This window comes from Rhincodon typus, chromosome 2 (genome assembly GCF_021869965.1).
Source record: "Rhincodon typus isolate 14 chromosome 2, sRhiTyp1.1, whole genome shotgun sequence".
In the NCBI taxonomy this organism is placed as follows: Eukaryota; Metazoa; Chordata; class Chondrichthyes; order Orectolobiformes; family Rhincodontidae; genus Rhincodon; species Rhincodon typus.
Genome location: NC_063333.1, coordinates 81,536,729 through 81,550,717, shown reverse-complemented (window position 1 = coordinate 81,550,717; position 13,989 = coordinate 81,536,729). Strand labels below are relative to the sequence as shown.

General features: G+C 41.4%; 1 protein-coding gene across 1 annotated transcript in view; it reads left to right on the top strand.

Annotated features, from left to right (window-relative positions):
• Positions 1–692: 692 nt before the first annotated feature.
• Positions 693–13,989, top strand: part of LOC109915228 (ATP-dependent translocase ABCB1-like) — a 91,958-nt gene continuing 78,661 nt past the window's right edge. The window contains exons 1-5 of the mRNA XM_048611749.1: positions 693–741; positions 8,047–8,125; positions 8,214–8,271; positions 9,618–9,774; positions 13,853–13,922. Of these exons, the coding sequence (XP_048467706.1) occupies positions 693–741; positions 8,047–8,125; positions 8,214–8,271; positions 9,618–9,774; positions 13,853–13,922 (413 nt within the window). The remainder of the gene's footprint in view (positions 742–8,046; positions 8,126–8,213; positions 8,272–9,617; positions 9,775–13,852; positions 13,923–13,989) is intronic.

Below are 13,989 nucleotides of genomic sequence, written 5' to 3'. Positions count from 1 at the left end.
TGAAGGAGGTGTATGTGGTAAACCATGTTGAAAGCTGTGGTCGAGTTGAGAAGGAAGGATATTTCACTAAAGTCACATTAAAGATTTCATACCTTACTTTGATTGGGACTATTATAGTGGTGAAGGGAGAGCAGGGATGGAATGGATTAAGGAGCCTAATTGGAAGCGTTCACACTTGGACCTAGAGGAATAGTGAGCATAGTTATTTATTCTGTTCATACAGCTCCCAGATGCTCTGTAGAGGATGTCATATTTATTGGCCTTATCTACACCATGACTTTCAGTTCAAAACCTATAACAAACAAATTGACAAATTCAAGTGTAATTGAAACCTGGTGCCATTCATTCACCAATGAATCCAAAATCCAGACCAACAACTATTCTTCTCAAGAGCAACTAAGCATGGGCAGTAAATGTTAGCCAAACCAGTGAAAGCCATAAATCATGCATAAATAAATGAATACAAAAAAAAATCCTAATCTGGTAGCAAAGCAAGGTTTCTAATTCTTCACAGTTTCCTAGTGTCAGCACAGATGCCACCTTCGTTTTCAGGAAATAGGATCCACGAAATGTCTCGTCCAGTATTTAGATCAAATTTTGCTTCTTGTAAGTTTGTTTCACACAACAGTCTGACTGCTTTTTGCTTTCTTTACTTTCAATAGTTTTCAAGGGAAGTGGGAATCCAAGGAATCATGGTTCAAGAGTTCAAAGCAAACCACGTGCAAGATGTTGCTGCCTGTGGTAAGCCTTTATTCTGTATGTTTTTCAAGTACTGCACAACGTCTTTCACAAGATCTGAAGAAATATTATAAACAATGCAGTCAAAACTAGTCTGCTCATTTTAAACATGAATACATTTACATCACTATTAAAGAGAAAGAAGAATTCTGAAGCTCAGCTGAATATGAAACTGAGTTTGAAATATGGAAAGAATTTTTTTGTTTGAGATTTTCAAGTGATTATCAATTGGTAATCTATGTTTGTGCTGAACGTTAACGTTATGACCTACAAGGAGTTAACTAATTGGCAAGTGGGCTTTTGTGTATACAACTTGATTTTTGGTTTTTAAAATGATGGTATGTTATGGTTAACTGCTCATTTTATTTGTAAAAGGGGGCATGTGTTGGAGAGAAGGACTGTTAGTTTACCAGTTTCCCAGCGTGATCACAGGTGCTACCATCTTTTGTAGGAAATAAATTTAATTAAATGCATTGTTCTGTATCATTCCTCTTCCAGTATATATGGATCCAATCTGTTTTTTCTAGCCTTTATTTCTCGTGTTGCACTAATCATTTATCTGTGAGTAGATGAGTAATTTATCACTATGTAATGAAGATTCCTCAAAACCATTTGTGCTGCAGTATTAATCTGTTATGCATCATCATTCATGCAGATTACCTGAATGTTTTAAAGACATCGCAGATGTGTCATTTGAGACAATTGTCTGGCATTGTGGACTTATCTAAATGCGACACCAAGTTCACACAAGTTGAAATGGATAGATAGGCTTAATATCAGTGCTGGGAAATGTCAAGAATGGGCCAAATTGATTTCCATTTAGAAGTATAACAGTTAATAAATGACAACTAATATGAATTCAGTAAAGACAAACTATGACAGGCAAACTTGATTTGATTCTTCTATGAAATAATGAAGAAACCTGATGTAGAGTTATTCAATCATAGAGCCGTACAGGACGGAAACAGACCCTTTGGTCCAACTTGTCCATGCCGATTAGATATCCTGAATAAATCTAGTCCCATTTGCCAGCATTTGGCCCATATCCCTCTAAACCCTTCCTATTCATGTACCCATCCAGATGCCTTTTGAATGTTGCAATTGTAGCAGCTTCCACCACTTCCTCTGGCAGTTCATTCTATACATGGACCTCCCTCTGCATGAAAACGTTACCCTTTAGATCTGTTTTAAATCTTTCCCCTCTCATCTAAACCTATGCCCTCTAGTTTTGGACTGAGCATTGATAGGGCTTTGGAAAGATGTTTAGTAAGGTGAAAGAAAATAGATTGGTCAGCAAAATGATGTGGAATTGAGGGTTGTGAGATACCTTAGTTGTGCATATTTATGTAACAGAGGTTAGAATTTGGTTAGTAAACATATGATTAAAATTTTTTTTTGACTTATAAATAATTTGTAATTGTAGAAATGATGAAATATTTAAAGTTGTTAATTCTGATTGCTTTAGGGAACACTGTGATAAAACATAACTGACTGTGTTCTTAAGTTTCTGCTAAAAGTGTAGTTTGTGCAATTAGTGCTTGTTGAATTATTTTTGAGGCCATAGACATGTACAAATTGAGAGTAGGGGTAGGACACTTGACCCCTCAAGCCTGCTACTTCATTCACTAAGATTACAGCTGATCTGATTACTGCATCCCGCTCAAAATAATCTTTCACCCACTTGTTTATCAAGAATTTATCTATTTCTTCCTTAAAAAGATTGAAAGACTCTGCTTCCATTGTCTTTCAAAGAGTAGAGTTCCAAAGACTTACGATCTTCTCTAAGAAAATAATTCTCCTTATCGCCATCTAAATGGATGGCCCCTTACTTTTAAACAATGATCCCTAGTTTAGAACCTCCACAAGTATAAATATTCTTTTTGTATCCATTCATCAAAACCCCTCAGAATCCTATGTGTTTCAATTAAATCACCTCTTACACTTTTGAACTCCACTAGATAGCTATGAGTCTAAACTGGCAACCTTTCGTCATATGACAACCGATCCATTCCAGGTATTAGCCTAATAAATCTTCTCTGAATTGCTTTCAATACATATATGTTTTTTTAAAATACAGGGACCAACATGGTCCACAGGAATCCAGATGTCTCAGCCACGCCTTATATAGCTGAAGCATAGTCACCCATTTTGTATTCAATCCCCTTGTAAAAAACAATAACAATCTATTTGCTTTTCTAACTATTTGCTATGAGATATTGTGAAATGTAAAAGCCAAGGCAGATTTGAGACCAGAATTGGGAGAATATGATAAACAAATTGCCTTCCTTGGATTGTAATTTATCTCGTGAGGTGACACAAAATAGAAGTGTCAGATTAGTTAGAGAGATAGTAGGAACTGGAAATGCTGGAGAATCTGAGATAACAAGGTGTAGAGCTGGATGAACACAGCAGGCCAAGCAGCATCAGAGGAGCAGAAAAGCTGGTGTTTCGGGTCTAGGCCCTTCTTCTCTATTTCGAAGGAGCTGTCTCATTTCTAAGGATCTTGTTTGAGTTAATACTTATCATGTGCAAACAGCAAGGACATTGTTTATAGGACGTGTTCAATGATAATGTAGTGCCTTCCTTAACTATATGTGGAGAAAGTTAGGATCACAAGGAGAGATTAAATTTACCTGTGTCTGGGCACAAAAAGGACAAATGCGCAGATTCCTCTCTACGTCCACATTTCAAAAATACTGAGGAAAACTTTATTTTTCATGAACTACTGCATGGGGAATATGCAGAGCAGACACAGTTGGAGAGCAATCACCTAATTTGACTAGAAACAGTTAAGTGGATGTTTGTGACTGGTGTGGACATACTGGATCAAAGGGAAGTGCCTTTTTCTGTGACGCAGATCTCTATAACTCAATTACAGCATTTACAACCTACCATTTGACACAGTGGGGACATTCTACACTCATTGTTTGATTAGCAGCTCCACGCATTGTAAAAGCTGTCTTTGTTGTGGGCTATGAAGAGATTTAAGGGCCATTCCAAAATTCTACCCTTTCCCCCTTTGCTTACCATGCCAACACACCTAGGATCTACTGTTACTCATGCACACAGGAGAAAATATAAAGTTCAATTACCTTAAGTTGTATATTGCAGACTACATTTTATTAAAAAATAGTGTCATCATTTATAAAAAACACAATTTGGCTGCTGTTGAAAAGTTTAATATTTCTTCTTAGTTCAGCAGAAATCTATAACACGATCAGCCTTGAGGGGATTTGTACGCAAAATGCAGAAAGTTAGCACACTGGTGCAGCAGGTAATCAGGAATGCAAATGGAATGTTTGGCCTTATTTCAGGGATTAGAACATAGAACACAAAACAGTACAGGGCAGGGACAGGTCCTTCGGCCCATCATGCTTGTGCAGTTCATGATGCCAATATAAACTCATCCCATTTGCCTGCACATGGTCTGTATGCTTCTATTCCCTGCCTGTTCATGTGTCTGTCTAAATGCCTCATATTCATACATGCTTCTACTGCCTCCTGAGACAGTATGTTCCAGCCCTCTGCATAAAAAAACTTGCCTTGTGCATTTCCTTTAAGCTTTCCCCCTCTCACTTTAAACCTATGCCCCCTAATATTTGACATTTCCACCTTGAGAAAGAGACCACAACTATCCACCCTTTCCATATCCTTCATAATTTTATAAACTTCTATTAGGCAGCCCCTCAGCCTCCGACACTCGAGTGAAAACAATACAAGTTTGTCCAACCTATTCTTATAGCTAATACACTCCAATCCGGGTAACATCCAGGTAAACCTCTTCTGTATCCTCTCCAATAGCCTCCATATCTTTCCTATGGTGTGGTGACCAGAACTGCAAATGTGACCTGTCCAAAGTTTTATACAATTGCAACATGACTTGTCAATTCTATACTCAAAGTCTGACTGATGAAGGTGAGCATGCCATATACCTTCTTTACCAACTTATCCACTTGAGTTGCCACTTTCAGCCAGCCAAGATCTCTTTGTATATCAATGCTCCTAAGGGTCCTGCCATTTGCTGTATACTTTCCTCTTGAATTTCGCCTCCCAAAATGCATTATGTCACACTTGTCTGGATTAAACTCCATCTGCCATTCTTCATCCAACTTTCCACCAGATGTATATCCTGCTGCCTCCTTTCATATCCTTCCTCTCTATCCACAAATTCCACCAATTTTTGTGTCATCTGCAAATTTATTAATCAGACGACTGACATTTTCATCTAAGTCATTTATAGATATTACAAATAACAGAAGTCTCAGCACTGATCCTTGCAGAACACCACTGGTCACAAACCCCCAGTCAGAAAAAACACCCCTCCAAAACTACCCTCTGTCTTTAATGTCCAAGCCAATCTTGTATCCAATTTGTCAACTCACCATGGATTCCATGTAATTTGATCTTCTGGGCCAGCCTACCATGAAGGACCTTGTCAAAGGCCTTTCTAAAGTCCATGTAGACAACATCCACTGCCTGACCCTCATCAATCACCTTCATCACTTCCTCAAAAAACTCAATCATTTGTGAGACAAGACCTCCCAAAGAATGGAAGAAAAAGACTGCCAAGCATTGGCTGGGAATTGAACTCATACCTCCCACAAGGCAGGTGAGAATTCTAACATCAAACTGTCAATGTAACAAGAGCAATATAAGAGTAGGGGAGTCTTACTGCAACAGTACAAGGTGCTGGTGAGACAACATCTGGAGCACTGTGAGCAGCTTTTGTCGCCTTATTTAAGGAAAGATATCATTTCATTGGAGGCAGTTCAGAGAAGGCTCACTAGGATGATCCCTGGTATGGAAGCATTGTCTTATGAGCAACAGCTAAACAGGATGATACTGTACTCACCAGAGTTTAGAAGAAAAAGAGGTAAACTTATTGAAACATATAGAAAGCCCCTGAAGGGGCTTGACAGGGTAAATGCTGAGAGGATGTTTCCCCTCATGGGAGAGTCTAGGACCAGAGGGTATAGTCTCAGAATAAAGGGAGGGAGAAAAACTTAAAAATGAGATAAGGAGGAGTATCTCCTCTCAGAGAGTTGTTATCTTTGAAACTTCTTACTTCAGAGAGCTGTGGGGACAGAGTCCTTGAGTATATCAAAGGCTCAGATAGATTTTTGATCATTAAAGGAATCAAGGGTTGTGGGAAAAGGGCAAGAAAATGCATGTGAGGCATGTTGGATCAACCATGATCCTATTGAATGGTGGAGCAGATTTGATGGGCTGAATGGCCTACTCCTGTCCCTATTTCTAATGGTCAAACAGGATAAATGGATTTGTTGTAAACACTTTTTGGTGTGAATGTTGAATTGTATTGATGACCTGGGCAAGTTATGACTATTTGGAGGATGTTTTCATTCTGTTGGCACAATCCTAACAATCCAGCTGAGAATTACTGAGTGATCAGACATATACAAAAAGAGAACAAGGGATTGAACCATGAGTCAGAAGATGTTAGAGCCTCCTATGTTTCAGCTAAGTCATAAAAAGCAGCACAGATTTTAAAGTTGCTGAATTTAGGGATTTGGAGATGATTCTCCTTGATGGTCGGGGGGGATGAATCTTGCTTTTTTCTGTCTGAGTGCAGGTTATGTCGAGTTTTTTAGAGGTCTTTTCTTAATGAGGACAAGCTGGTTTTCTCACTGTAACTTACCAAATTCACCTTATTAGCTATCATTTCTTGTCACTCTCACCTCATTAACCCACCTTGCCCCTTTGTCATCCCACTCATCCAATCTCAGCTCCATGCAACTATGCGCCATTCCTGGGACGATCTGCCACTGCTGGGTATCACAGCATCCCTGGCACCAGCACCGGCATGACATTTGAAAGGCTTCCATGAATTTGAACAAGCACAGTCAGTCTGCAGCTGCCCTACACATTTCCTGGCATTTGTCCCGGGTATGACAAACAATGGACATCTGGCACCTCACCCAGTGGGTAGTGTCCTGGAGCAGCTGTTGGCTGGGGTGACGCACAGCCAGGACACCATCTTCCTTCAGGACCAACAGAAGAGGCCACAGCACCAGACTATGTCAGCCTGGTCTCAGGTTGCCACCCAGATCAGTACAGTCTCAGTTATCTGGGTGGACGAACAGCAAATGTAGAAAGAAGGTCAATTACCTTCTTCACTCCACCAGTGTAAGTGCCACCATCTTTCTCTGATACTTCACATTCACCTTATCTCTGTTACTGTACCCACTTCCCATTAATTCTCATGTGCTATCACTCTCACTGTTTGCCCATAACATCTTCCCTCACTCACTTTCACCCATCCCAACCCCCAAAACCTCACATGCTGTCATTTCACAGCATACCAGTGTTGCCTTGCCTTTTTGCACTTTACCCCCTCAGTCAGAGGTAACAGGCTCACATTACTGTTGTATTATCTCACCCTTTAGTGGAAACACAAAACCAGGAAGCTTGTTAAGGTTGTCAATAGTCCTCAGTCAAGTCTAGGAAGATAGCTGTCTGCCACTAAGTGCCTGTAAAATAAGCCAAAATCAGCCTCCAGTACCAGCCCCAGAACCTTGGACAGGGTCCATGCTTTGAGTCAAGATCCTCTCCAACATAAGGGGTGAGGAGCTGAACATTAGGCAGCCAACCCTGTGTGTTTTGTACTCACTCACTTTGTTCATATCCCCATCTGCACCTAAAGTAACAGCTGTGCCACTCACTGTCTCATCTTCGGAGGAAAAGAACCCATAATAGGCCCGAAGGAATTAAATGGGTGATGGGCTGCCTGACATTTGGCTGGGATCATGTGTGGGTTAATAGATAAAGCGAGGGGAAACCTGTCCCTTTCATCCCACATTGGCCCATTGTGGCTGCTGGCTGTCCCAGAGCATTGCTCTTCCTCCATCACGGCCAGGCAGCAAAGAAGATGAAAGGACGATGTAATAAGAGTGTTGAACTTTGTGAAGGGTTTCGATTGTAGAGAGTGAAAAATGGTTTTTAGCAGGAAAAGAATATTGAGTTTAGACAAGTAAAAAGCAAAGGGAAGGTGGGGGCTTCTTTCTGCCTTTCCATGCCATTTGTCACAATCATCTTGCATCCATTGCCTGACCCAGTGTTGAAGGAGATTCAGCACTATCAAACTTGAGTAAAATATAGGCTTAAGAGAAAACTACCTGTACAGCGGTGGAGATTGAGAAAGGACTTGTGAAAGAATAAACTAATTACTCAAACAAACAGTGTAGATACAAAGGGCTAAGTATGTTTTATGTGCCCATTGTTTTTATGCCATTTAGTTCAATAGCAACAAAAACAAAAGTCTTGATCAAAATATTGACAAATTTCCCACAGGATCCTCAACTGTTGGCTATGACAATCAAGGCTACCAGGAGGATGGGAATGCAGACGCTGGTCATCCACAGAAAGGAAAGTAAGGAATCCTCTACAATTCAGAGGCAAACAGATTTTCTCGCTATTTTCACTGCAAACTAATCTTAGATTTTATTTGATTTCTGTAGAGGAAAGAGTGAGAATAAAGAAAAGGAGGTAACAAAGGCGGTCGGAATTTTTGAACTGGTTTGTTTTTCCTATTTTTCTTTACGCAATAAGAACTGTATATTGCTGGCCTGCACTTGAATACATGAATCATTTGGTCTCCATGGCAACTCGAAAAGCAGCTGTCCCATCCCTACTACATTTAAATCTTGGTGGTAGGGAGGACAGTGGGAAGAGGGCCACCATCCCCCTTGATTTTATCTCCTCCCCTCACCTCTAAGCTAACTTCTGAGGTAGGGGCTTCAGTGGTCAAAATTCTTGCCCTGCTGTGGGATGATAGGCAGCAAAACTTTCTATGAGTTAAAGTTTATTGAGGACTGAGACTTTTACAGAGATGATTTAGTATTTCAATAATGCTAATGGAATGCTAGCTTTCATATCTAAAAGGCTGGAGTACAGGAATGCAGATGTTATGCTGCAATTATGCAAAACCCTGGTTAGACCCTACTTAAAGTATTGTGTTCAGATCTGGGCACCACACTTTAAGAAGGATGTTTTAGCCTTGGAGGGAGCTCATGAGGGAACTTTACAAGCATGATACCTGGACTTCAGTTATTAGGTATTAAGGAGTGATAAGACAAATCAGGTCTTTATTCTCTAAAATTTAGAAGGTTAAGAGGTGATCTAATTGAAGTCTTCAGGATATTAACAGGTAAAGACAAAATAGATAAAGATAAACTATTTCCACTGGTCAAAGACTCTGGAACCGGGAGCATAGTTTAAGAATTAGGGTTGAGATATTCAAGAGTGATGTCAGGAAGCATTTCTATGAAGAGTAATGGAGGTTTGGAACTCTCTTCCTCAAAATGGTGGTTGTCACTAATTCAATGATTAACTTTTAAGTCTGAGATAGACAATTTTTTATTCAGTAAGGGTATCAAGAGTTATGGGCACAAGGCAGGCATATGGAATTAGACCATAGATAAGCCATGATCTTATTGAATGTTGGTGCAGGTGCAAGGGGGTGAAATATGAAAGATAAGTAGTCATAAACTAAACTTGGGGCTAAATCGGATGTTAAAGGGGGAACAACTGGAGTCATCCTCCGACAATGTTTGGAGAAACGGAAGAAACCTGCAGCACGGGCATCAAACTTTTAAGCAGGCTGAATACAGTAACTTTAGTTTTCCCAATATTCACCTGAGGGAATTGGCCAAACAATCTAATAGTGCAACAGTATTGGGAATATCAAGAGAGATCGGGTAGAAGTAAAGCAGGGCCTTGTTAATATCCAAGCAGAAGCTGAACATACATCAGCATTTACCAATTGTTATCAAAATTACAATCAGAATAATATGTTCACTGTATTTATATCTTTCATAGTTTAATGTGATGTATCTATTGATGAGGCATGTTGTTGTTTACAGTTTCGCTTTGCAGATCGATTGGACATCCTGTTGATATTACTAGGACTGATCTGTGCAATAGTACATGGAGTTGCTTTGCCTCTCGTGATCATTGTTTTTGGAGAAATGACGGACAGTTTTGTCAGCAGTGGTATCATGCCTAACATCTCTACTGCAGGTACTGAAAATGCTTTGATGCTTCATTCAGCTAAAAAAAAATGAAATTATTACTTTTTTAAGCAGTTTTATCACTCAAAGATAATTGGTAAACAGAGAACCTTTTCACTTAGCAAACTTGATTCTCCTCCCATCAGTGGTCGAGAACGCCCTCAACCGTGTCGCCCGCATTTCCCGCAATTCATCCCTCACACCCCCTCCCCGAAATAACAACCAAAACAGAATCCCCCTCATCCTCACATACCACCCCACCAACCTCCGGATCCAACGCATCATCCTCCGACACTTCCGCCATCTGCAATCCGACCCCACCACCAAAGACATTTTTCCCTCCCCACCCTTATCTGCTTTCCGGAGGGACCACTCTCTCCGGGACTCTCTTGTCCGCTCCACACTCCCCACCAGCCCCGCACCCCGGCACTTTTCCCTGCAACCGCAGGAAGTGCTACACCTGCCCCTACACCTCCCCCTCACCCCCATCCCAGGCCCCAGGAAGACCTTCCATATCAAGCAGATGTTCATCTGCACATCTGCTAATGTGGTATACTGTATCCGCTGTTCCAGATGTGGCCACCTCTACATCAGGGAAACCAAGCAGAGGCTTGGGGACCACTTTGCGGAACGCCTACGCTCGGTTCGCAACAAACAGCTGCACCTTCCAGTTGCGAATCATTTCAACTCCCCCTCCCACTCCTTGGATGACATGTCCATCCTGGGCCTCCTGCAGTGCCACAACGATGCCACCCGAAGGTTGCAGGAACAGCACCTCATATTTCGCTTGGGAACCCTGCAGCCCAATGGTATCAATGTGGACTTCACAAGCTTCAAAATCTCCCCTCCACCAACCGCATCCCTAACCCTGCCTCTCTAACCTGTCCTTCCTCCCACCTATCCCCTCCTCCCACCTCAAGCCCCACCCCCATCTCCTACCTACTAACCTCATCCCGCCCCCTTGACCTGTCCGTCCTTCCTGGACTGACCTATCCCCTCCCTAACTCCACACCTACACTCACCTTTACTGGCTCCATCCCCGCCTCTTTGACCCGTCTGTCTCCTCTCCACTTATCTTCTCCTCTATCCATCTTCTATCCGCTTCCCCCTCTCTCCCTATTTATTTTAGAATCCCCTTCTCCTCCCCCATTTCTGAAGAAGGGTCTCGGCCCGAAACGTCAGCTTTCCTGCTCCTCTGTAGCTGCTTGGCCTGCTGTGTTCATCCAGCTCTACACCTTGTTATCTTGGATCCTATCTTTGCTGTTTCTGTATTATAATGTTCGGTAAAATTAATAACATTCTGAGCGCATTTAAAATTAATGCAGTAACTTCTGAACCTAGTTCCTTCCAATCTCACATTACTAAGGATGCATGTTAGCTGAGAGTGTTAATGGTTCTACCATCTTTACACCACCAGTATAATCCAGTTGATTATATTGTTCAGCTAAAACCTCATCCAAAGAAATTTTAAATCATTATAGGAATTCAGTCACTATTACTAGCTTTGGACTTGGTTCTCTATTTCAGGATAAAATATATCAGTAAAAATATATTACAGCAGAAAAAACTCATCAAAATATGACATCATAGGAAAATAATTGGGTGATTGACCAGTATTTCTTCTGTGTCTCTTTTGATTTGCCAAGTGATTTTAATCAGGAGATATTATTACAGCTGAAAAATACAATTAAGAAACACACTTTTACAATACTTTACAATCAAATTAAGTTGTTAAATAGAAGAGAGGGGCCTGGCAGGTGATGTATTGCAGTTGTAATATTCAAGAGCCGGTGGACTCTGGTGCAATCTTCAGCAAGTATTGGCTGCTCAAGGAATTTCAGCTCCGAGTTGATGTGCTGCAGACACTGTGACTCATCAGGGAGGGGGTGGAATTACCAGGATTCTGTGTTTCAGGATGCAGGCACACACCTTAGATTAATCACAGGGACAAAAAGGTGTGATCATGAGTCAGGTAAGTATGGGGATCCAGGATTTAACTTTGAAAAAGCTTCAGCCAGAGCCTTTGTCCAATAGGTATAAAATTCTTCCCCCTGGTGTGGATTGGACACAGACGACAGGAATGATGAACAAACTGACCACAGCTCGATGGTACAGAGCACCGTTTGAGTACAGGGAGAAAAGAAAAGTGTGGTAGTAATAGAGATAGTATAGTTAGGGGAATAGATACTGGTCTGTGCAGCAAACACAGAAAGTGCCGAAGACCGATACATTGTAATTTTCTGCTCATGGTTCATTGGAATTTGTGCCATTGTTATTTTGTGGTATTAAGCAATGATGCCCACTGCTACTACTGTATTGTATATGCTATGATGCAAACCATTACCAGCTTGTGCTTCGGGTAGTTTGTTGCCACTATCCTCCTTCCTTGACTCAGTTTAAGGGACTGTATGGTTTATAGTGGTAGAGAAAAGTTGCTGGTGAGACTTGATATGAAGAGGCTGTTGTCTCAAACGTGACTCCGCTCTTGCACTGTCTTATGCTCAGCGGCAGCAACAAAATACTCACTGGTGCTGGGTCCTTCTGGCATTCACACTGTGGGTGCCACATTCAAATCCCAGCTGTGTGCTATGCCAAACACTGCCAGCTGGTCTGAAGTAGCCACCCAAGTCAGGAATGCTCAGCAATGCCGCTGGACGGTTAATGATCTTCTGTGCTCCTCAAATAGAAGTGCCACACTTTTCTCTCTGCTACCTCACACACACTGTAACTCTGCTGCTGCATCCTAATGCTTCTCAACCACCCCAAATTCCCACTAACTCCCTTCCAACCACCACCTCCCCCACAATCTGCCAACCTTTCCTGCCCTCCGCCTTTCATGCTCATTCAGTCAATACACCTTTCCACCTTTACTGACTGACAACAGATCAGCCTCCTGACTGATCATATTTCCCTTTGATGGTTCATAATCACCAGACATGACAAGCTGCCTAGCTACCTGTGTTCTTAAAAAGCAAGGCAGATATGCCATAAGCATCCAAGTAAGTGCAAAGGGAGTGAGCGCTAAGAAAGCAAGCCAACAGCTATGAGAAGCAAAATAAAAACTGAAAGAATTGTGGATGCTGTAAATCAGAATGAAAAGCAGAAATTGCTGGAAAAGCTCAGCAGTTCTGGCAGCATCTGAGGAGAGAAACAAGAGTTAACATCTTGAGTCGAGTGATCCTTCCTCAGAACAGAAGCCATGAGATGGAGCCTGTTCTGATGCATCAGATGGATGTCTGTTCCGACATACAAAGTGGCCTGTCAGCAGCGTTGCAATGAAAAGTGTCAGTGAGCTACAAAGTACAATAGTGAAGTGCTAAACAGTTTTATAAGTGACTCACTAATGTGCCATGATGCTGTGATGAGGCTGGTGCATTGTTTATGCCAACCTCCACAGATGAAGGGGGCAAGCAGCTGCTGCCCATGAAGTGTTCCCTGAGATGTTGGCGAATGCTGACCAAGGTGGAGGGAAGTTGCAGCCACTAAGTGCCTGCTCAGAGTTTCATGTTGAGAATTGGCACCATCTCCACTGCCTGGGAAAACAGCAAACTGCATTTAAATGAGACACAATTAGGTAATGATGAGATATTAATGTCTGAAAATAAGTCCCTTGATGCTCCCTAGGAAGATTCTCACCTCACCATTTGAACCTTGGGTGAAAAGTTAATCTTTTTCTTCTGGACAACGAGAATCTCATTTTGCTATTCTTATTATATTTTTCCAACTGTCCCGCCATTGCCTGTGTTTTGGGGATGGGAAATTTATGGCCAGTGTTCATGTGTGAGCTTGAATAACGAATACTGGTGAATGTTAAACCCTCACAGATGATCACCTCCTCAATAGAAGAATTCCAGCAACAGCCATTGGAAACTGACAAAACAAAGCACTTGGTTGATATTTCGCCTCTGTTACCAGGGATGCAAGGTCAATAATCCTAACGCTAACTTCACCACAGTAGATCACAGAAACCTAAAATTTTTATGAAATGTATAGATTGGTGCTGAATACAACAATGCATTTGTCCTTTAACAATTGTCTATAGCTTTAAGCATCTATGTTAATACATATATATCCTTTGGTCTTAACAGCATTTAACAACAGCTCAACAGATGCATGTTTTAAAATACCTGGACTGGATTTGGAAGGTGACATGACACTGTAAGTAGATTATTGAACCTTGAAATAAGTTTACTACAGTCACTATCCTTAACTAGAGTTCACACGT